This window comes from Aquarana catesbeiana, linkage group LG05 (assembly GCF_042186555.1).
Source record: "Aquarana catesbeiana isolate 2022-GZ linkage group LG05, ASM4218655v1, whole genome shotgun sequence".
NCBI lineage: Eukaryota > Metazoa > Chordata > Amphibia > Anura > Ranidae > Aquarana > Aquarana catesbeiana.
In genome coordinates this window covers 602093531-602117068 of record NC_133328.1, presented here as the reverse complement: position 1 = coordinate 602117068, position 23538 = coordinate 602093531, and the positions used below count along the sequence as shown (strand labels likewise).

Genomic DNA, 23538 nt, shown 5'->3' with positions numbered 1-23538 from the left:
AACATTTTGAAAAATAAAACAAAGTTTGTTTTATCATCCAGTCGGTTAGGTGTGCAGAAAAGGGAACACATTTTTAAGTTTGCGGAAAAGGATGAAAGTTTACTAACCACTTCAATACCAAACACTTTTACCCTTTTCCTGCCCAGGCCAACATTCAGCTTTTTTTTTTTTTTTTCACACAAATCGAGCTTCCTTTCTGTTTTTTTTTTATCCTTTTCAAAATAAACTAAAAAAAGACAGAAAATTCTGAAAAAAACACAAGTTTTTCTCCGTTTCTGTTAACATTCTGTTAACATAACATTTTGCAAATAAAATGAGCTTTCTTCATAAATTTAGGCCAAAATGTATTCTGCTACATTTCTTTGGTGAAAATAACCCAAATCAGTGTATATTAGTTAGTCTGTAGGAAAGGTATAGGAGTCCACAAACTATGGTATATACAGTACCTAACAAAAGTGAGTACACCCCTCACATTTTTGAAAATTTTTATTATATTTTTTCATGTACCAACACTGAAGAAACGACATTTTGCTACAATGTAATATAGTGAGTGGGCCCAATTTAGACTTAGGGGTGTACTCCCTTTTGTTGCCAGCAGTTTAGACATTAACGGCTGTGTGTTGAGTTATGTTGAGTGGACAGCAAATTTACACTGTTATACAAGCTGTACACTCACTACTTTACATTGTAGCAAAGTGTAATTTCTTCAATGTTGTCCAATGAAGATATAATAAAATACTTACAAAAATGTGAGGGGTGTACTCACTTTTGTGGGATATCTATCTATCTATCTAATCATCAATTACTGACATCTCATTTCTTCTTGAGGCCCGAAAATGCCAGGGCAGCACAAATACCCCCCAAATTACCCCTTTTTGGAAAGTAGACAGTCCAAGGTATTTAGTAAGAGGCATGGTAAGTTTTTTGAAGTTGTAATTTTTGGTCACATTTTTTTGGAAAATGAAGAAGAAACACAATTTATAAAATAAATGTTTGTATGCTGTCACCAGTGCAGTACATCATATAACTAGTCTAACAATGATCAGGAAAGACAAAACAGAACAATCCATAGCTCAACTCATATTTACTGGTGTAAATATGGTCCGGGGACACACTGGGCACCTACGCTGCCACTGTGTGATTGCTGGGTGTCCAGTGGGCTCCTGTTCCTTTAAGGGGGATTGGACTGCCTCCAGGCCCACCTGCCCCTCATCTATTCATTTAATGCATGTGCTTCCATTGTGGAGACGCTCATAAATTCAGTAGCGTTAGGACTGCAAGCAATACACAGGGTGCCGTGAAAAGGCCTGGCAGCTTGCGCATGCGTTTGCAAATGCGTGCTAACTAAACCCCTGTTTTTAATGCAGACTGTTGGAAGATTAATTTGATCAGTTGACAGACTGGTTGGTGAGTTGAGCTTATGGAATGTTCTGTTTTGTCTTTCATGTGTTTGCCCTTCCATGTGCTCCTTGCTGTGAAGGCCAGTCATAGGAGGAGGCAGGGACCATTTGTTTGTTACTAGATCAGGGACACTGACTTGTGACAATTTTTTTAATTTTTTTTAACATACAGTGACCAGAGCAATACAGTGTTACCACAGTAACACTGTACTATTTTGGAGAGGTGATCAGAGTTTTTTTTGTTTTTTTTTTTTACACACTTTGATTGCTTATAACTGAATTTTACAGTTAAAAGCAACCATTTTTTTTTAACTGAATGAAAATTACTCATTCAGTGATTCCTATTGTGATTAGATGTGACTGCCAACCGCTAATCACATGGTACAGATGGGCTTTGTCAGTACCATGTGATGACTGACCAACCAGGTGATAGATAGTGCCTAAGCACGGCCCGTGGGGCATGCGTGAGGCATGATTCTGGGAGGACGTCATTTGACGTCCTTCCAGAACAATATGCTTCTGCCCATCTGTCATTTTACAGCAGGCTGGGCAGGAAGGGGTAAAAAAAAAAAAAAAATCAGACCAAAAAACTATATACTTTTTAGATACCTTTCATTTTCAGGCAAGTGCAGCCACTGAAGAACTGTTAATACTCTCCGCTGATAAGGTATAGTCCTGTAAGAAATGTAACCAAAATGAGATGTAACATATGCAGACAGAAATATACACACACAAATAACAAATTCAAGGGTGTGAAAAAGCACATTTTAACAAGCTAGTGACGCAGTGAGACTGATACATAGGCCATGGTCTAGGGCAGCAGCACAAAGCCACCTACATATTGTGTGACTGTCTGTCAGGATCAAATTCCCATGCACTGTAGACATGCAGACTGTCACGCTTGCCACGACAATCTGGATGGGCCCTCATTTTTGCGGTTTCAGCAGTTTGTGTATTGCGTTGGCGGAATAGTAAATCAGAGATGCCTTACCTTATGGAGGCAGGGGGAAGGAAGAGCCGGGGCCACTCTGACCGATTCACCCGGTGAGCACACAGAGAGACATTCTCCTCCTGGCCAAACAGGAAGCGTGTCTTGAGACACGATTGGCCAGGGAGTCCTAAGACTCCCTGGCCAATCGGGGCTTCCCGATTGGCCGGGAGGAGGAGAATGAGGAAGACAATAGGGAATATTAATTTGCTATTGTCACAAAAGTGGGTGGGCTTGGGGCGCAGAGCCCACCCTTTTTTTAAGCCAATTAAAGCCTCAGGCTCTAATTACGTGGTTAAAAAAAAAAAAACCCATTGGAATCCATGCGTGTAGATTAGGGTGCCAGACGCATGGATAGAAGGGCGGCGCCCCTGCACCACGGGCCGTCACTGCTTTGTATTCATGCTCACCCACTCTAGAGAATACATCTAGTACCAAGCTGGGCAGTTTTCCCAACTTCTGTTAGTGCTAGAGTAAATGTACCGGGACAACGAGGGCAAACTGTATCAATTGGCCATCGTTTGTGTGTCTAAAACATGCTGCCAAGTCGAGCCAGTTGACAGGGGTAGGAGGGGGTGGCATTTTGCCTGGGAGCAGAAAGTATACATCCATCATTGGCTGGAGAGAGCATGTAGTGCCACTGGCAAAAAACAAACCTTAAGAAAGGTATCTTCTGTAATAATTATCTGTGCAGTGGCTACCTGGGATTTGCCCAGCCCTGTATATACACTATATGGCCAAGGGACTGTGGAAACATAATGACCACACCTATGTATTGTATACCGCTATAAGTATGTTGGCACCCCCACACATTATTTCCAGTAAAAGGTAATGTTAATGCTACAGTCATGCTGGAACAGAAAAGGGCCTTCCTGAAACTGCTACCACAAAGTTGGATGTGCACAACTGTCTACAGTGGGGTTGATTCACTAAAACTGGAGAGTGCAAAATCTGGTGCAGCGCTGCATAGAAACCAATCAGCTGCCAGGTCTTTTTGTCAAAGTTAAAGTGAACAAGCTGAAATTAGAAGCTGATTGGCTACCATGCATAGCTGCTCCAGATTTAGTTCAATAACCCCACACTATAGACAATTGTGCACTTTCAACCTTGTGGTAGCAGTTTGTGGAAGGCCCTTTTCTTTTCCAGCATGATCTGTTCCCAAAGCCAACTCAAAAAAGACATGGTTTGACCAACTTGATGTGGAGGAACCTGCACACAGAGCCTTGACCTCAATCCAAATGAACACCTTTGGAATGAATTATAACTCCGATTCCATGCCAGGACTTATTTTCCAACGAGAGTACCTAATCTCACAAATTCATTTAGGCTGGGTTCACATATGTGCAAATTGGATGTGGAATTCGCATGACATGTGAATGAGTGTGATCGGCTCTCAATGGAGCCGGTTCACACGCGGAGTGGTTTCTAAAAAGGTCCTGTGCGTTTTTTGGGTCCGGTTCAGGTGCAAATTCAGGTAAAAAAAACGGTGAACAGAAATGCACTGGACCCCAGGCTGGAAACCATGGGCGCACATATGTGAACCTGGCCTTAGACTGAATGGACAAAAATTCCCACAGACACACCTTGAAATCTCAAAGAAAAGCTTCCTAGAAGAGGGAAGGATATTATAACTGCAAAGGGGGGTCATCTTTACATTAATGTTAATGGTGCACGTTTATATCTAGTGACACCTTGGAATGTTGAAATGATTTGGTATCAATTAAAAGTAATAATCAAAGTAAATGATTGTTATTGTCAGTTATACACTTACACAGGCCAGAAGAATGTGGCTGCCTTCAACCCTTGTTTTTCAGCGGTAATCCAGAGCTGTAAAGAAAAGCATAAGTGGATCTCTATTTTATGCTCGGATTCTTTACCAGTAAATTTAGCTTTTTCAAATATGTATATTAGCTAAGTCAAAGAGCGCCACGGGCTCAAAAAAATATTTTAAATGTCTATTGACTCAATTTAATAATGAGAACACTCAACATGACTCCCTAACCAAACATGTAAACCTCAAACTACAGATACAGATAAATGTAGTCATAATAAAAAAGGGGTTGTAAACCGTTACATCGACCCAATTTAGTGACTGGCCTCATGTAATACACAGAGATGAAACAAATCCTCCTACATAAGTTGTACCAGTTTATCTACAGCAGTCTTTCCACTACATCCATTCCAAATGCAGAATTTACACAGGATCTCTCAGCTCTAAAAAGCAGGGGGCGGAGAGCTGAAGTTACATCAGTGAGGAGAGCTCTGAGAGCTGATTGGAGGAAAAGGATACACCCCCTGCACACAGGAACAGAGCTGAGACTGTCAATCACAGGCTTTGCCCTTCCCTGTCACCATGTTTCTCTTGGTGTCAGGAAAACTTATCAGAAGTGGCTCATGCTGATAACAGAGGAGCAAGGCAGCGGACAGAAATGACAGTGCTCTGGATTGAGACAAGTACAAGGGATATGCTTTTTTCATATTCCATGTCTGAGGTTTACAACCACTTTAAGAACTCAAAATGCAGTAAAGTGTGCAGTTAATTACTTACTGGTTGCCCACCCCACCATCTGGGATTAAATTTCTCTCGCGACCGAAGGCTGAAGTTAGCATCAAAGACAGGATCATACATAGAGTTCCCAACAATCCCATGGGATTCTGGATAGAGACCCTAAAATAAAAAAAGACACAAGAACATTGCAGCAGGTTTATCATTGGCACTGTTTCACAATGTATTACAGTGAACCTGCACATAAAAAAGAAGATTTTGCTATGTTATAGGAAACATCAAGAAATGTTAATTGTGCCTAAGCCTAAAAAAAGGCAAATTTTGTCTTGAATTCCTTCAAAAAAAATAGCAGTGCACGTTCTGTATCTAGGCACTCTTGCCTAAACATGAGCTCAACATAAGGCCCCTGATTGCTAGTAAAACCAAATCTGGAGTTAGATTTGGTAATGTCAATACTGTGCTGCTCATTGTTCTCCTTGCTGGTGGGAAAGCTGTACCTGAGATCCTGCACTGCAAGATGTCCCGGTTTCTGCTTTATAAATGTTATGCCTTCTCCACCTCTATTGCTGATTTTTAAAAATTTTCCCACCAATCACCAGATCAATAGTCATCAGAAAAGCAGCCCTGACATGAAAAAGAAAACAATGCAAAACAAGCCATGGGAATAGGAAAAATCAGATGCAGGGAGCCTACAGGCAATACGTTTGTCCTCTGTCTGACACTTATGGCACAGCTCCCAGAATCATGTCCATTTACTATTGATATTAAATACATTATTATTATAGTTCTTCTTGTTTATCCTGTGCATTATATATTATTTTTATTATGCATTATACATCATATATTAATGAAGTTGATAAGTTAATAGATATCAATTTATTATGGTTTCATGGACTACCCTTTGGGGATTGTGACACTTAATCAACTTATAGTTAGGCACTTTAAACATTATCATCTACAAAAACATGCCTCATGTAAAGTCCCAAATCCATTATTTCCTTCTTTTTTCAGTTTCTTCATTTGTTACACATCTGTCAATATTGCATTATCCACCCATTCCATTTTTTCCTCTTCTACATTTCAAAGCATAAATGTCAAATGTAAATCTTTGCTACTGTAGCCAAAAAGTGAGTATTGGAAAAACAGCAGTTAGGACCCCTTTATTAGTTGGAACATCCAGGGTAAACAAGGGTTTAGTGCAGTTTACCATTTCTTAGATGCCATGGCTGCATTAGTTTCCTTTTTCAGGCTTCTATCCTTAAATTTGCCTAGTAAATCTGCCATGTAGGCATTTTGCTTCCTAGGGTAACAACTCTAATTCACTTCACTGTATCAATGGAAGGAGCCACCTTCGGACAGGACTACATAGACCTTCTCTTGTTCTCTTCTCCATAATGTAGAAAACATAAACATAGAAAAGTGATGGCAGAAAAAAAAGACCGAGTAGGCCATTGAGTCTGCCACATTTTTTTTTTTTTTTCGTTAACTTTTTTTGTCAGAGTATAGATCTATGTTTGTCTCAAGCATGTTTGAAGCTTTTTACTGTTGACTGTCTGTATACAGAAAGGGTTCTGTAGTCCTTGGTGATAACCATGTAGCCGATTGGCATCAGCACAAACACAAAAGCAACATCAACGCAGGAAGTGATCAGTGGACAAAATCTCTGGCAAGATCAACAGGCATCTTTTGTATGCATCAAACATATATAGCAAAACACTTTCAACAGTATAATAGGCCAAAAATGACTAAATAAGAGAAGTTCATTGTTGAGGTTTACATAATATTGCATATTAATCTAACAACTGAATATCAATATTTTTCCTTTTTATATGCATTTTCCTTTTTTTAGATTTCCTTTTTATAACAACAAATGAATATAAATGCTATTTTATTTAATAAGTGAACTGTCCCATGTCCACACATTTTTTCTTTGCTCATGGATTCCTAAGCACTAAAAAAAGGTTTATAGTCTATATAATTACCGTTGCCAGCGTATACAAATTAGGATATGTTTTTGTTGGATAAACAGGTCTCATATACGGAGCATGTGTTCCACAGGTTCCTATACAAAGAGGGAAATACAAGAAATGCTATAATACTGCAATACAAAATAGTGACGGAATAAAACCAAAATGTATAAAATTGTCCAAATATAAGCCGATAGTAGATCTCCCTAAGTGAAAGGCATTTTTCAACATTAGACAAAAGAAACAACAATTCTAATTAAAAATATGTCATTCCAAATAGATAAAATGTGTACAAGCATTTTCTATGTTGCCTACTGGTGCAAAGAACTTGGACCATCCATTCAATGTTGTGAACTGAAACTTGGCCTGGAGGCAATGCCAATATTATATGACAGCACGGCCTTTGTGGTTTCAGCAATTTACTTTTTTACTCAAAGCTATCCAAATATCTGTGTCTCAGTTCCCATAAAACTGGCCTTATACCTGTAGAATTTTGTTAGAAAACACAAATTTTCTGTATGTTTGTTCTGTTATCTAAAAGTTAAAGGGTATGATTTCACAATCGGTTTCAACCAAAGCAAGCAAAAAAAAAACTCAAAAAAGGACAAAGAATGGAAAAGTTTTGTTGAATCTAATCAGAAAAAAAAAGTTTCTAATCATTGAATTTGCTGCCGTGAGAAAAATCTTAGCTATTCTTATGTGCATGTACTTGTTAATCCAAGAGTAGAACATTTGCTTTACAAAAAGCCGTTCAAAATTAGTTGAGACCATTGCCTGGTCAGATGAGCAACTTTTATACTTTCTTGTCCGAGTGTTTCAACGAGATTCTACAGGTTTAAGGCCAGCATAAGACTTCAGAGGTGATAATGTAATGTTGGAACTAGGTATTAGGTAATCTACAGCATTTCAAACTTGGTGGCCTTAGAAAACAACTTAAACCCATGGAGCAATGCACGTAGAAGAAACTACCACTAGAAACTGTGGTGCACAAGTATGTTCAGTTTAAATAGGGTATTTATATTTACAAACGGTATCTTAAAGTGGTCACAACATCGAAATGAATCTCATCTGATGCTTCACCAGTGCCCAGTGTTAGCTTTGCTAATTTTAATTGAACAAATAACATTTGATAGTTGTTGCACGTGTAAGAAAGATTAAAAACACATTTTTTTTCAGGAATTCAAACCAAGTAGAAAAGGAAAAACATGTTTTGGCCACGGCAGTCAGATAAACATTCTTAAACCTCATCTGTACATTTTCAACCTTTTCTAGAAAAATGCGTAAAGGAATCTGGTTAGTTGCTACCAGTATTGCCTCAACTTTCTCTCTACCCTTATTCAAGGCCAATTATTTGCTCAATGTTTGCAAACACAAATTAAATTTAGTAAGCATAGCCTAAGGGAAGAGAGGTCTTTACATAACCACACAAGTTTTTGAATTAAACCCATTATCTGAACATTAGCTCCAGCTATGTGCCATGTAGATAAACCATTTCCAGAACTGAAGCTCAGAATACGGGTCATACAATTAAAACAAGGTGTTAAAAACTCATATGCTTACCATTAAACATGCCATGTACATATCCTGAAAGAATCCCACCTCACTTATTAGTAAAAGCACTCTTCTCCTCAGGTTTGATTTTACTTCTAGGGATCACATACTACTCCCCATTGCAGTCCCCTCCTAATGTGCCTCACTGCACCTACAACCCCCCTCTACATTTTGAGATGGTCTCTGTGATCTCTACAGTAATCTCTGCAGAGCTCTGTGGAAAGAAACTGTCTGTGGCTGCAGGTTTAAGGGTTGAAGGTTCCGGACATTTTTGGGAAGTCTGCATCTCATTGGCACACCACTCTATCCCCAGAACAGAGCTAGCAAATCTTGCAATAAGTGCTCCCAAATGTTATAATTGTCTTAGCTAGGCAGTGAAGGCCACAATGATGCAGTCCATTTCTTAGAACTAGGCAAAAGTGGTGAATATGGCTTTTCATATTTGTACACATGGTCAGTAATCAGTGGTTAGCACATAACCAAAGAAAAAAAAAAGGCATGGATTATAGTGAGCAAGGGAGAGGTTGATAAATAATTAAAAGTCTCTCTATTTCCCAAATGAATACCGAGAGGAGAAGGGTGTTCCTGCCCTTGTAGGACTTAAAAATGTGGGCCTTGAACACAATACTTACATGTCACCTAGTAGGAAATCTAGCCCAGCTCTTCCTCAGAATTATGACAAGATTGTTACATGGCAATCAGCATTCCAGACCCTTCAAACCCTTATAATAAATATCTGATTATATAATAAAATATCTTCTCAAACTAAGCACATAATCTAGTCCCCCATTATCTGTAGGGTTCATAATGCAGTACCCTATCCATTTTTCAATTGTTCCCTTACATTTTCTTCTAACCAATTATAAATTTAGATTATTCTACTTCTAGATAAAGCTAACCTAAGAGTATGAGGGGGACAAAAAATTAAGAACAAGTAAAATCTACATTAAAAATGACTTACTTAGTTTGTTTATATTGGGCATAACCTTCGCTCCTTCTTTCATATATGAAGCACGAAAACCATCAACAGAGAAAATGATCAACGGAGGGCGAAGAAACCTAAGAAAATAATTAACAACGGGATTGGAGAAAAATGTATTCTTAATAGAACTCAACACAGGTTTGTTTAAAGTGGTTGTAAAGGCAGAATGTGTTTTATCTTAATGCATTTTATGCATTTAGATAAAGAAAAATCTGTGTGCAGCAACCTCCCAATGCTTACATAAGCCCCATCTTGATTCAGCGATGTTGCAGGAGAGGTTCGGCTGTCCAGGACTCTCCCTTCTGATTTGCTGAGACACACAGCGGGCACCATTGGCTCTCACTGCTGTCAAAGTCAGTGAGCCAATCAGAGGAGAGGGGCGGGGCTCCATGGCTCTGTGTCTGAATGGACACACAGAGCAGCAGCTTGGCTCAGGTGCCCCCATAGCACGCCTCTTGCTGTGGGGACACTTGGCAGGAGGGAGGGGCCAGGAGCGCTGGCGAGGGACCCGAGAAGGAGGATCTGGGCTGCTCTGTGCAAAACCACTGCACAGAGCAGGTAAGTATAACAAGTTTTTTTTTTTTTATTATTTAAAAATAATAAACACAAGACTTTAGTATCACTTTAAGCGACTCAATTATGTAATGGATTGTAAATTGTTAATAACTTCCAAAAGGCTCAAGCAAACTGTAGTTATGCACAATGCACTTACGCTGTCCGCCAACCAGTGATCTTTTCAGAGGTTTTCTTTAAACCCCTCCTCCCATATCAAGGACCAGCCCCTGCTTAGACTGGCATTTCTATGAGTCAGTCACACCTAATTCTACCACTAAACTTGTAGCACTGCCAAGACAACAGGCCAAGAGTATGAAGGTACAAAAGGACTAGAGTAGAACCTTAAACATGACCATCTTCCTCATTCATGGCATCAGGTTTGTGTCTATAGCTCTGACATAAAATAAGAGCTTGAGGGAACTTTTGGTGTTGCTTAGACTAACCAACCAGATCTCATCTGTGCATGTAAAATACCAAAGCAGTGATCTCAGCTGGGCAACACAAATGGAAATATCCATACTGACCATAGGGCTGGTAGCAACACCAACTCCTGAATCTATCAACTCATCATTCAGTCACAGAGTCAGCTCAGTGATCCTGTGGATAAACCCCATAACATTTCTTTATAAAGTAAACACATACTAAATAGGCGATCCAATACAGCACTCAAGATGTCCAAAGACACCGAACCTGACAGAAGACCGGGCAAAGATGGAAGCACCGGCAAAGCATCTCACATCACAATAGAGCTGGCAAGTATAGTGAAATTTGGATTAGTTCTACAGAGGTTTTTGAAAGTACTGACTGTATATGAGTTTATGGTAGAGTTTAGTTCCTCTTTAGAGTCAACCCTTATAAGTAAAAGGGTTGATTGATAATCTACTTTAGAAGTTCAGAGCTTGCCAACCTAAAAGCAGTTTTAAAAAGCCAACAAACATCTAGCTGGTTTATTGGGACAATAGAAAAGTAGTCTGAGAACAGTAAGGCTAGAGGATTACGGACAACCTGGCTCCCGGGATTTGTCCAGCCCCGCCATCAACAAATACATATAGGCATGTGTTCAATCACCGTCCATATATTATACTGTAGCAGTGTGCTGGTGGTTTCCAAAATAATAAGAACACATCATTAAAAACGTATCCCAAGATGAATTACAAAACAAACTCTTTTACCCTGCTGGACATTCTGGTTGCTTCATTTCTTCACACTCATCATCCGCCCAACGAGTTCCAGCTAGGAAGGTAAAGGGACATTATCAAGTTCAATATATTATGGGAATAAATATAGTGAAATCTTTTATGGAATAATGAAGTGCTTTAAGCTAACAATATTTTGTCAAACACCTATATATTGCTCCTTTTGTAGCTACCTCATATGTTACAACTAAAAATTTTAGTCAATGAAAATGATATAATTTGCAGAGAAGCCTATGATTGCCAACAGATCATAGAAGCAATCACAGGTTCCATAATTTGTCATGGAGACCAGCGAGCAGCTCCAAATGCAAATGCATACACACAAGTTGGGGCAGATGTAAAGGGGAATCCAGAAATATAGGTTAAGGAAAAGCCCCTGCTACTAAAGGAACCCAAGAAAAATGCTAAAACATAGAATCAAACCTAGCACAAGAAAATCACCACGTCATCACATAGAAATAAGCTACTTGAAACAGTGAATATTAGATAAACTTGGTTACAAAGCCACAGCAAAAAAAGATATCTTATCATTTTGTATTTCTTCAGAAGACAAAGCGAGTCGTGGTGACAGAAGACAGCTACTAACCTTTGCATAATATTTGATAGTCCGTACAGCAGTCTCCTTTAGTCAGACAATCATCAGAGCACTGGCACGCACTCTCCTCATTTCGGGCCTCTCCACACCTCTCCTTGCAGCTCCATCCTCGACCTGAAATAAATATAGGAATGATTCAGGGCTTACCTGTGATGAACAAAAATAACGGAGAGGGCCTCATATTATGATCACTCTGAAAAAATACAACACATGACCTCACATTACAGCTTAAAGTTAGAAACTTTTGTGCTGCAGCCATGTTTTTTGGTGTTTATGATGGTTATACTTTGAGAGCGCAAAAGTGTTTTCTATTTTATTCTGTCTGTACTTTGGAAAATCCTGCAGTCTGTGTACAGCTCTGGGGCCCAAAATGTGGCCCAGGGCACACACGTGACTCTTTAACTCTTATTGTGCATCCCTCAAGAAACCCTGCATAATCAGTGTTTTTTTGTTTTGTTTTTTACCAAGGGGCTTATTGAGGTCATTGAAGGAAAAATATTATTTGGACTGACTTCTAGTATTTAAAAAGTGGTTGTAAAGCCTTAAGGTTTTTTACCCTAATGCATTCTATGCATTAAGGTGAAAAACATTGTGTTGTAGCTATGTGCACAAGCTCCAACTGCTGTCGCTCTCCTTTTTGGACAAATGGATAGCTGTCAATCAAAAGCTGTGACATGGGAGCGTGGCAGAGTCCCAATGAAGTGTCAATGGACGCAGCAGCGGGACTCAGGAGCAAGCCCGCACGGATGCCCCCAGGGAAAGCGGCTCTCCGTGGGGGCACCTGATGAAGAGGAGGAGCCAAGAGCGCTGGTGGGGGACTCCAGAAGAGGAGGCTTGTAGCTGCTCTGTGCAAAACCACTGCACAGAGCAGGCAAGTATAGATATTTTTGTTGTTTTTATTTTTAAAACATTGAAGGTTTACAATTACGTTAAATGGTTTATTTTCAACATAGCCTAACTTTTTACGGTAATGTCCATCCCTTCCCCCCCCCCCTTCGGATTTTTTAAAAGGAACCGTGGTTAAGAAAATTATCAAATGTGAGAAACATTCTTTTTAAGGAGTCTGTATAGACCAAAAATATGGAAGTATAGATTTGTAGCAGTCTCACGTAACAGGTCTCCAGTCTATGACTATCTCCTAAAGAATGTTCCCAGTCTTAAACGTCTCCCATAACAGGTTTACAGTCTTTGACATCTCCGGTTTTATACCTGCAGTCTTTGACTTTTTTTTGTAGTGTGTCCATAGCATTAAATTCACTGATCATGTGCAGCCCTTTGGTGATGTCAGGAACAGCATTTGAAGCCTTCTAGAGCAAGCAAAGCAAGCAAAGCTGGCCATACACGGTTGGATTTTCATTCAAACTTTTGTTTGGAAAGTCTGAAAAATTGTTCTTTAGAACATTCTATTTCATTCTATTCCACCATTGAGTCAAATTTAATTTGAAAGCCCTTAAAATTTTATCCAGTCCTTCTATTTCAATAGGATCCTAAAAGAAAAATTTTCCATCCTACTTCTTCAAGTGTTTTTATTACTAGGGTTAAAAATGATTGTCTATTTAAGCCCACTAGCCATTAGAAATTCAATTGTTCTGAAAACAAAAATCTCAAACAAAAGTCTGCTGGTGTGTGGCCAGCTTAAGCTACCCACCACTGGTGTAAATGATCAGAGAGGGTTGCAAGCTCATTCCCTTGCTAATCAGTAATAAGTAGCAGTTAATAAGCTCCAGGGCTATGATCGCACCAGGAACCCATCACAGAAATAGACATCTTCAAGGTAGGCTTGCTTGAACCATGATTGCACAATACAGGAGGCACCTTGTTCAGCTTACACATAAATACAAATGCATCCAAGACCTTTTTTTTTTTTTTTTTTAATTAGAAACCAATAATACATGTGCTGTCTGCCAATTGGAAGGGTGAGCATGCAGGACTTTTTTTTGTAAAATAGAGGATTTTTGTTTGGTTGTTTTTTATTTTCACCATGGTAAATTATGTTGATAGGGGAATCGCTTCTGCTGCATTATTGTATTCTGACAGCAGGAGATCTCCCTGTCGTCAGAATACAATGATCACCGCCGGTTATTACTGAAGTCAATTAATAGATCAACTTCAGTACATCTAGCCTGCTCATAGAGTATAGTGCCTGTTGAATCAGCCGCACTTCAATCGATCTATGGGCGGCTTTGTATACGGCTGCGGCCTGCTTCCTAAATTCCATCTGGAGCTGCTCTAAAATAGCATTGCGACAATATAAAAATCTGCCCTTCACCACTTTCTGGGGGCGCATGTTTTGCATGAAAATTTGTCATGGAGAGCAGAGAGCAGTGGTTCTACCAGCTTAATCTGTTGCAGACCTTTCAAAATTTGTTTTGTTGTATGCCCAGGACTGTAGGTGTAGGGCTTACAAATGCACAAAGAATCTGTCATAAATGACAGGCAACCTAATTTGCAATGAATGCATGTTTAATCCTGATAAAAAATTTACTTGATAAATGTCCCTCTGTGCCTTATTTTGTAACGAGGCACAAGTTCTGCACAAAATATAAATGATTTCTGGATAAGCCTTATAATATGGTCAAATAGACATCAAATAATCATATCTAGTCACCATCAATCTAAACATCCTGTTCAGAAAGTGATGAGAAATCCAATATTTTTAAATTCTCAGGAACAGGAGGTGAGGGTAATCTTCCAATAGGGACACTTGTTCTGATGACAACTGTCAAAAAGCGGATTTTCATTAGTTCTGAAAATATCACCTCTTACTTCCTTCTGTGTCTCTAGGGCAGGTGAAAGAAAATCTTCCCAACAGAGAAAAACAAACAGTGGCCTTTAAACTTAAAAGAGAAGTCCAGCCTGAGCTCGTTTGGCTGGGCTACTCCTAAGGGTAAGTTTTGCACTCCTGTGACCCGTTTTCAGCAGAGTGCGGTCTGAACTCCGCTCTCTACTGACATCACGGATATCATTACAGGCACCGCGTCATCCCGACTCTGGAAGTCTGGATCCGCCAGGTGCCTGGATTGATAGCCGTCTCAACCTCTCAGCTCCCCGCTGAGACGGCCGCTCCCCGCCCCTCCACAGCTCAGCGCTCCAGTGAGCGTGGAAGAGCAGAGCAGGAGAGCCGTTGATTGACAGTCAGCAGCTCTCTGCTCGGTGAGCTGAGAGAACCGAGCCATCGGCAGTGTTCAATGGCTCGGTTCTCAGTGAAGAGGCGCCGGGGGACAGATGCAGCATTGGACTGATGCTGCATCCACCTAGGGAAGTATGAAACTGCAGTAACCCGATTCCCATACTTCTCTTTTAACTCCAGGATAAGCAAATATCTAAATAAAAGAGAGAGGCATGTGTATTTTTTATTTGAATTTTAGTGTGCTTTGTGTACTTCCTGCAGATCTGAGCAGTAAACTAGTATAAAACATTGGGATTGCTTTAAAAAAAGGCAAATAGACTGTTCAATTTGCAAAAGAAAGTTACACTTTGCAAGGTACCTATCCCCAGAGCATTAGTGAATGAGGTGAGGCTCTGCTGACTTTCATCATCCAATCATGTGCTCGAAAAAGTTTATTTTCATTTTCCTTGCACGTGATTGGGTATTCTTTGCAAAGTAAAATTTTGCCAAATTTACTAAGGTCTGCAGAAAATCCCTTGCAGTTTCCATTTCCCTTCCAAAGTGAAGAGCCTATTTGCCTTACATGAATACACCGCACTTTCTCTATGCAAGAGCTTCTTGCAATATGGACCAATCACTGCTGTCTTTTTTCCCTGCCCCTCTGCTGTAATTATCTGTACGTAGCTAGCAATGAGTATAGCCTTCTGGGTCCCACCCACAGCTCTGCTTACGAAGTTATGATGTCACTGCTACATTTATATGGTAATATTTTGGCTTTTAAAAAGGCGGTTGGTGCACTCAAAGTGAATTACTACTCTCTATGGCTATTGAGGAATATAATAAAGTAGTTCTAAAGCCTTAAAGTGATTGTAAAGTGTAGTTTTTTTAAAAAGAAAAAAAAATAACAAAAACATGTTATACTTTCCTGCTCTGTGCAGTGGTTTTGCACAGAGCAGTCCTGATCCTCCTCTTCTCGGGTGCCTCCTTAGCTCTCCTGGCCCCTCCCTCCTGTTCAGTGCCCCCACAGCAAACAGCTTGCTATGGGGGTACCCGAGCCGTGTCACACCTCCCTGTGTCCATTCAGACACGGAGCTGCCATTCGGCCCTCCCCCTCTCTCTCCTGATTGGTCAACTGACTTTGATTGACAGCTGCTGGAGCCAATGACGCCACTGCTGTGTCTCAGCCGATCAGGAGGGAGAGTCTTTTATGGCCAAGGGATTCGTGGACATCGCTGGATAGAAATGGGGCTCGGGTAAGTATTAGGGGGTGCTGGGGTGGCTGCTGCACACAGAAGGCTTTTTATATTTATGCATAGAATGCATAAAGAAAAAAAACCTTCTGCCTTTACAACCACTTTAAGGTTTTTCATCTTAATGCATTCTGGAAATGCATTAAGGAAAAAACCTTCCGTGCTGGATAATCCCCCCCCCCCCCCCCCCCTCCTCCAGCCCTCCCTTATACAGTGGGGCAAAAAAGTATTTAGTCAGCCAATTGTGCAAGTTCTCCCACTTTAAAAGATGAGAGAGGCCTGTAATTGTCATCATAGGTATACCTCAACTATGAGAGACAAAATGTGGAAACAAATCCAGACAATCACATTGTCTGATTTGGAAAGAATTTATTTGCAAATTATGGTGGAAAATAAGTATTTTGTCAGTATCAAACGTCAAATCTCAATACTTTGTTATATATCCTTTGTTGGCAATGACAGAGGTCAAACATTTTCTGTAAGTCTTCACAAGGTTGTCACACACTGTTGCTGGTATGTTGGCCCATTCCTCCATGCAGATCTCCTTTAGAGCAGTGATGTTTTGGGGCTGTCGCTGGGTAACATGGACTTTCAACTCCCTCCAAAGGTTTTCCATGGGGTTGAGATCTGGAGACTGGCTAGGCCACTCCAGGACCTTGAAATGCTTCTTACGAAGCCACTCCTTCGTTGCCCGGGCAGTGTGTTTGGGATCATTGTCATGCTGAAAGACCCAGCCACGTTTCATCTTCAATGCCCTTGCTGATGGGAGGAGGTTTGCACTCAAAATCTCACGATACATGGCCCCATTCATTCTTTCATGTACACGGATGAGTGGTCCTGTTCCCTTTGCAGAGAAACAGCCCCAAAGCATGATGTTGCCACCCCCATACTTCACAGTAGGTATGGTGTTCTTTGGTTGCAACTCAGCATTCTCTCTCCTCCAAACACGACGAGTTGCGTTTCTACCAAACAGTTCTACTTTGGTTTCATCTGACCATATGACATTCTCCCAATCCTCTTCTGGATCATCCAAATGCTCTCTAGCAAACCTCAGACGGGCCCAGACATGTACTGGCTTAAGCAGGGGGACACGTCTGGCACTGCAGGATCTGAGTCCCTGGTGGCATAGTGTGTTACTGATGGTAGCCTTTGTTACGTTGGTCCCACCTCTCTGCCGGTCATTCATTAGGTCTCCCCGTGTGGTCCTGGGATTTTTGCTCACCATTCTTGTGATTATTTTGACCTCATATGGTGAGATCTTGCGTGGAGCCCCAGATCGAGGGAGATTATCAGTGGTCTTGTATGTCTTCCATTTTCTAATTATTGCTCCCCCAGTTGATTTCTTCACACCAAGCTGCTTGCCTATTGCAGATTCAGTCTTTCCAGCCTGGTGCAGGTGCAGTTTTGTTTCTGGTGTCCTTCAACAGCTCTTTGGTCTTCACCATAGTGGAGTTTGGAGTGTGACTGTTTGAGGTTGTGGACAGGTGTCTTTTATACTGATAACAAGTTCAAACAGGTGCCATTAATACAGGTAATGAGTGGAGGAAAGAGGAGCCTCTTAAAGAAGAAGATACAGGTCTGTGAGAGCCAGAAATCTTGCTTGTTTGTAGGTGACCAAATACTTATTTTCCACCATAATTTGCAAATAAATGCTTTCAAAAATCAGACAATGTGATCGTCTGGATTTGTTTCCACATTTTGTCTCTCATAGTTGAGGTATACCTATGATGACAATTACAGGCCTCTCTCATCTTTTTAAGTGGGAGAACTTGCACAATTGGTGGCTGACTAAAAACTTTTTTGCCCTACTGCACTTACCTGAGCCGATCCAGCGTTGTGCACAAGAGCAGCAGCTCTCACAACTGTCTCCCTCCTCCCTGGGCAGATTGATAGCAGGGGCATCCATTGGCTCCCACTGCTGTCAATCAAATGCTGTGCCAAGCGACTGAGTATGCAGGACAGAGCCGCCCGCTCTGTGTCAATAGACGCAGACGGGGCAGCTCGGTAGCAAGCATGCACTGTGCGCCCCCATGAAAAGCTGCTTTCCATGAAGTCACTTGCTGAAGAGGAGGAGCTTGTAGCGCAGAGGACCCCAGAAGAAGAGGATTGGGGCTGCGCTCTGAAAAAACAGTTCACAGGGCAGGGAAGTATATCATTTTTGTAATTTTAATAAAAAAAAATTAAAGCTTTTAATTAAAGGTTTTTGTGACTGGATTTCACCTGGAAGCATTACCTACTCTATCCAAAGCTCCAAACATTTTAATAGCAAATCACAAATATGCACAGAATGGGCTTATGAAATGCAGAAATATCCAAATATCCAAATTAGATTGGAGGACTGTGTCGGCGTACACCTCATTTTTTAACTACATACAGCTAATGGGCAAAATGGGGGATAAGGTAAAGCGTATAAAAACCAAATTGTGCTGCAGAAAGCATGACTACAGAAAGCATAAGTGGCTAAGCCGCAAGCAAGTTTAGCAAGGTCTGTCCTAACAGTTCCCCTTATGTCCTATTAGCCATTTACACATGCCCCAACAAAACGAATACTGTTTGATTTAGAACATGTTAGCATCGTGCCCTGTTCCCTGTTAAAACGTCATAAAAAGTGACATTCATTGAGACTAACGTGTATTTATTAAGTGGTTTCTTTAATTAGAGAGAGTGGCAAACTAGACCAGATTATATTCAACCAATTCCCACATTCAGAATGTCAAAACCACACTTATACCTGGCATAAATTAACTCCTTTCTGTCCCAATGTCTTTGTGCAATGTTGTTTTCATGAAATCTGATGGTTTTTGAAACAGATTGTATAAAACTACTGAATAAAATATCATGTAATACAGTTGGGCCGATCAGCCTTTTTAAAATTTACCAAAGGAAATTAATCCCTACTGAAGGCCATTTCTCTACTTTTATGCAGCCTACTTCTATGCCTATATTTTAAGACAACAGCTGTTGGTAGAAACTGTGCCCAAAGTAAAATTGTGGAACAACCCATTTTGAAATGTGATTGAAAATTACCTATTTTAGTCTACAGCCAGCTATGATTTTCCAAGGGCTCCTTCAAACGGGCAGTAGAGCAATGTTGCCAGGCATTTCAAGAGGCAATCTTGCCACCTCCAGAACCTCTGCTTTTTTTAGGAGGATTAAAATATTGCACCATAAGCCAAGCGTTTGGCTCACCATTGAGTGCATTTGACAGGCAGTGTGTGTAGGCAGGTTAAAATGTGTTAGTTCTATTGAGTTAGTGGCTGGTCCAGGTCAGGGGAAAGGGTCAACTGTTGTAAGCTCAGTTCCCGGGCCTTTTGGTTACATGCCCACGTGTGCTATAAAAAAGGGGGTAGGCTAAGGTCTAAGAGTCTTTGGTAGCCGATTTGGTTGGTTCTGTTCCCACTCGCGATTGGAGGTACTGGGACTGCTGCTCCTTGCAGTCTGCTGAGGACACCTGGACCCTCAGAGACATCCAAGCCATGGAGAATACTAAGATGGACTCTCACCTCAGGGAGTTACGTCTGGGCAGCCACATTACAGTATATAGAATAGGGACAATAACATTGCTCATACTGGACTGTTATGCTGCAACTTGTTCAGTATAGTTACATTAAGTCTCTGTTCACATATGCGAATCGGAACCACATTCGATTGACATAACATGTGAACCAGCAGCCTTCTCAATGCTGCCAGTACACGCAAGTGCAGGGCAGCTGCAATGTGGTTTTGAAGAGTCCTGTGCATTTTTCAGTCCAGTTCAGGTGCGATTTCAGGTAAAAATTCATACCTGAACCGATGAACAGAGCCACAACGGACTGCCTCGTTGAAACCGTGGCCGTACATATGTGAACGGAGCCTAAAAGTTCTTAGTCTGGTCTGAAGTTATTCAAAGGGGTGCAAGCTGATTCTAGCATACCTAAAAAAAAACAGGGTCTGTAACGCATAAAGGGGTATAAAGCAAAACCACTACAATGGGTTAACTCAGCAAGACAAGGAGAAGAGGAGTGTAGTTGCTAAGAGTAACCAAGTACAAGTTCAAAACACAAAGCAACCAGCTGTTAGCCATGGTTCCTGGTAAGGCGATAGGTCCTTCTGTAGAGAAGGGGGGGTGTCGATGTCTGACTCCCTCCCTAGCGGTCGGTATCCAGTAGCAACGGGAACCAAACCTGCATTGCAGAGATCTTTGGCCTGGTCACGAGGTATGGGAAGTAAAAGGGTTAATGAGTGCACACACGAGGTCTGCGCTATGTTCACAGTGGGACCCCATTCTGTTACTGGGAGTGAGGTAACAGAATTATGCTGGACTGGTGGAGCAGGCGCATGCTCAGCATGTCTCTTATATAACATACAAGTTACAGTGTGTAGTGACATGGGACAGCACTTTGTTAAAGGTCAGGGAAATGCCTTAATGTTTGATTTTTCACATGGCCGCAGTCCCCTCCTAGCCCCAGGCATTGATGAGAGTACCACCCACAAGTGCCATCTGTCAAACTGTTAAAGTGGAGTTCCATCCACTTTTACAACTCTTCAGCATCCCTCACTAAACTGTGCACTGTAAACAAATTGGATATTTTTTATTTTTTTTTTCTCAGCACCTACTGTATATCTGCTGTATTCATTTTTCACTTCCTCCTCTCTGGCCACGGCCCATCGCATCATTTCCTGTTTGCAATGCCTTCTGGGAAGGGGCGGCAACTTCCTCTGACACTGCCGTTACTATGGAAACCTTACCTGAAATCTATTACACTGCTTATGCTGCACTCAGCATGTGCGAGATCTGCAAGGATGAGATCCAGGAAGAAATACAGTCTGGCTTCAGATGCCCACACTTAAGATGGCCACGGCCTGCTGTAAGTTTATAAAATAACAAACTACTGCTATCAACTAACAAAACAGACCTTAGTTTACAGACTAACTTTACTAGAATACATTAAGCTTGTGTATTATAGGGGTGTTTTTATTTAAAAAGTATAATTTTGTCCGGAACACCACTTTAAATTGCCACAGAAGCAAACCATCTTGACCATGGTCCTTGTCTGGTTGCAATGGTGGAATTTTAGCTGGGTGTTTGGAGGGGGCAGGAAAAACTGCAGCTAAACCACTGAACCAAAACTGCAGTGCTTATCCTCATGACACGTCACAGGAAGCACCTTCATGGCTAACAGAGGACAGAATTAGAATTAGACTTGGGAAACTTAACATTAAGAAATAACCGGGACCGGATGGCTTGCACCCGAGGGTACTTAGGGAACTCAGTCAAGTAATTGCCAGACCATTGTTCTTAATTTTTACTAACAGTCTACTGACTGGAATGGTACCAGATTGGAGAAAAGCCAATGTAGCACCAATATTTAAAAAGGGGCCCAAAAAACTTTGATTGGGGAATTACAGACCAGTTAGCCCAACATCCAGAGTATGCAAGCTCTTGGAGGGGATGATAAGGGACTACATACAAGATTTTAGTAATGAAAACTGTATCATTAGCAGTAATCAGCATGGATTCATGAAGAATTGTTCTTGCCAAACCGATCTATTAACCTTCTATGAGGAGGTGAGTTGCCATCTAGATAAAAGGAAGGCCTGTAGATGTGGCGTATCTGGATTTTGCAAAAGCATTTGACACAGTTCCCCATAAGCGCTTATTGTACAAAATAAGGTCCATTGGCATGGACCATAGGGTGAGTACATGGATTGAAAACTGGCTACAAGGGCGTGTTCAGAGGGTGGTGATATATGGGGAGTACTCGGAATAGCCAGAGGTGGGTAGTGGGGTCCCCCAGGGTTCTGTGCTGGGACCAATCCTATTTAATTTGTTCATAAAACGACCTGGAGGATGGGGTAAACAGTTCAATCTCTGTATTTGCCCTGCTTAGCTTCGTATGATCTGCAATAACTTCTCTGCAGGATGTGGAAACCTCGCAAGAAGATCTGAACAAATGAATGGGGTGGGCAACTACATGGCAAATGAGGTTTAATGTAGAAAAATGTAAAATAATGCATTTGGGTGGCAAAAATATGAATGCAATCTATACACTGGGGGGTGAACCTCTGCTGGGGGAATCTAGGATGGAAAAAGGACCCAGGGGTCCTAGTAGATGATAGGCTCAGCAGTGGCATCCAATGTCAAGCTGCTGCTAACAAAGCAAACAGAATATTGGCATGCATTAAAAAGGGGATTAACTCCAGGGATAAAGCAATAATTCTCCCGCTCTACAAGACTCTGGTCCGGCCACACCTAGAGTATGCTGCCCAGTTCTGGGCACCAGTCCTCAGGAAGGATGTACTGGAAATGGAGCGAGTACAAAGAAGGGCAACAAAGCTAATAAAGGGTCTGGAGGATATTAGTTATGAGGAAAGGTTACTAGCTCTGAACCTATTCTCTCTGGAGAAGAGACGCTTGAGAGGGGATATGATTTAAATTTACAAATGCGGTACTGGGGGTGACCCCACAATAGGGCTTAAACTTTTTTGCGGAAGGGAGTTTAACAAGACACGTGGCCACTCATTAATATTAGAAGAAAAGAGGTTTAACCATAAACTACGTAGGAGGGTTCTTTACTGTAAGAGCCGCCAGGATGTGGAATTCCCTTCCAGTGGCAGTGGTCTCAGCGGGGAGCATCGATAGTTTCAAAAAACTATTAGATAAGCACCTGAATGACTAAAACATACAGGGATATACAAGGTAATACTGACATATAATCACACACATAGGTTGGACTTGATAGACTTGTGTCTATTTTCAACCTCACCTACTATGTAACTTTAGTTTTTACTGCCCTTTGGCCGCCCAAGCGACCAAGCCCCAAAACTGTCAAAAATTAAAATGGCTCATCTTGGTAGTCATACAGAACATCCCCGTAATGTCATTTGCTGCACGCCCGATTCCTTTTCCCAGACTTTTTTTCTTAGAACACTAAAGCTGATCATGTGACTACAGCATGCAGAACCTCTTAGTCCAGGAAGAAGGAAAAGACTGGATATAAGTTTTTATCAAACAGGAGAAGCTAAGAGTGCAATTAGATTTGACAGAATCTTTGGACTGACACGAAGAGGATTGCCATTTCTACTTAGCACAACAGGAGTAATATTTTAAGAGCGTACATATGGGTCTCTGCCTATATAAGAAGAAAGAAGAGGAAAGAAGAAAGAAGAAGAAAGAAGAAGAAAGAATAGGAATGAAGAAGAAAAATATGTACAGCTGGCTTTCACAAAGCATTTGCAAAGCATTCAACTAGTTTCAAGCAGCTTTGAGCTTGAAGGCTTTCAGCCCCAGTTTGGGGAGATTCAAACAACCGTCACTAGATATCCCCCCATTTAAACAATACCATACCTGTTAAACAACAGTGTCAATACTAATTTTTCCTGTTTACCGCCAAAATGTCTCTCTGATCCAGGGAAACCTTCTGCTGGAGTCCACAGGGAAAAAAAAAAAAAAAGACACT

General features: G+C 41.0%; 1 protein-coding gene across 12 annotated transcripts in view; it reads right to left on the bottom strand.

Annotated features, from left to right (window-relative positions):
• ENPP2 (ectonucleotide pyrophosphatase/phosphodiesterase 2) overlaps positions 1 to 23538 on the bottom strand; it is a 226400-nt gene that overhangs the window by 115625 nt on the left and 87237 nt on the right. For all 12 annotated transcript variants that reach the window (XM_073632184.1, XM_073632183.1, XM_073632188.1 and 9 more), the window contains 7 exons: positions 11732 to 11854; positions 11122 to 11182; positions 9374 to 9471; positions 6877 to 6956; positions 4937 to 5056; positions 4160 to 4215; positions 2010 to 2075 (listed from right to left, as the gene is read on the bottom strand). In XM_073632184.1, the coding sequence (XP_073488285.1) occupies positions 2010 to 2075; positions 4160 to 4215; positions 4937 to 5056; positions 6877 to 6956; positions 9374 to 9471; positions 11122 to 11182; positions 11732 to 11854 (604 nt within the window). The remainder of the gene's footprint in view (positions 1 to 2009; positions 2076 to 4159; positions 4216 to 4936; positions 5057 to 6876; positions 6957 to 9373; positions 9472 to 11121; positions 11183 to 11731; positions 11855 to 23538) is intronic.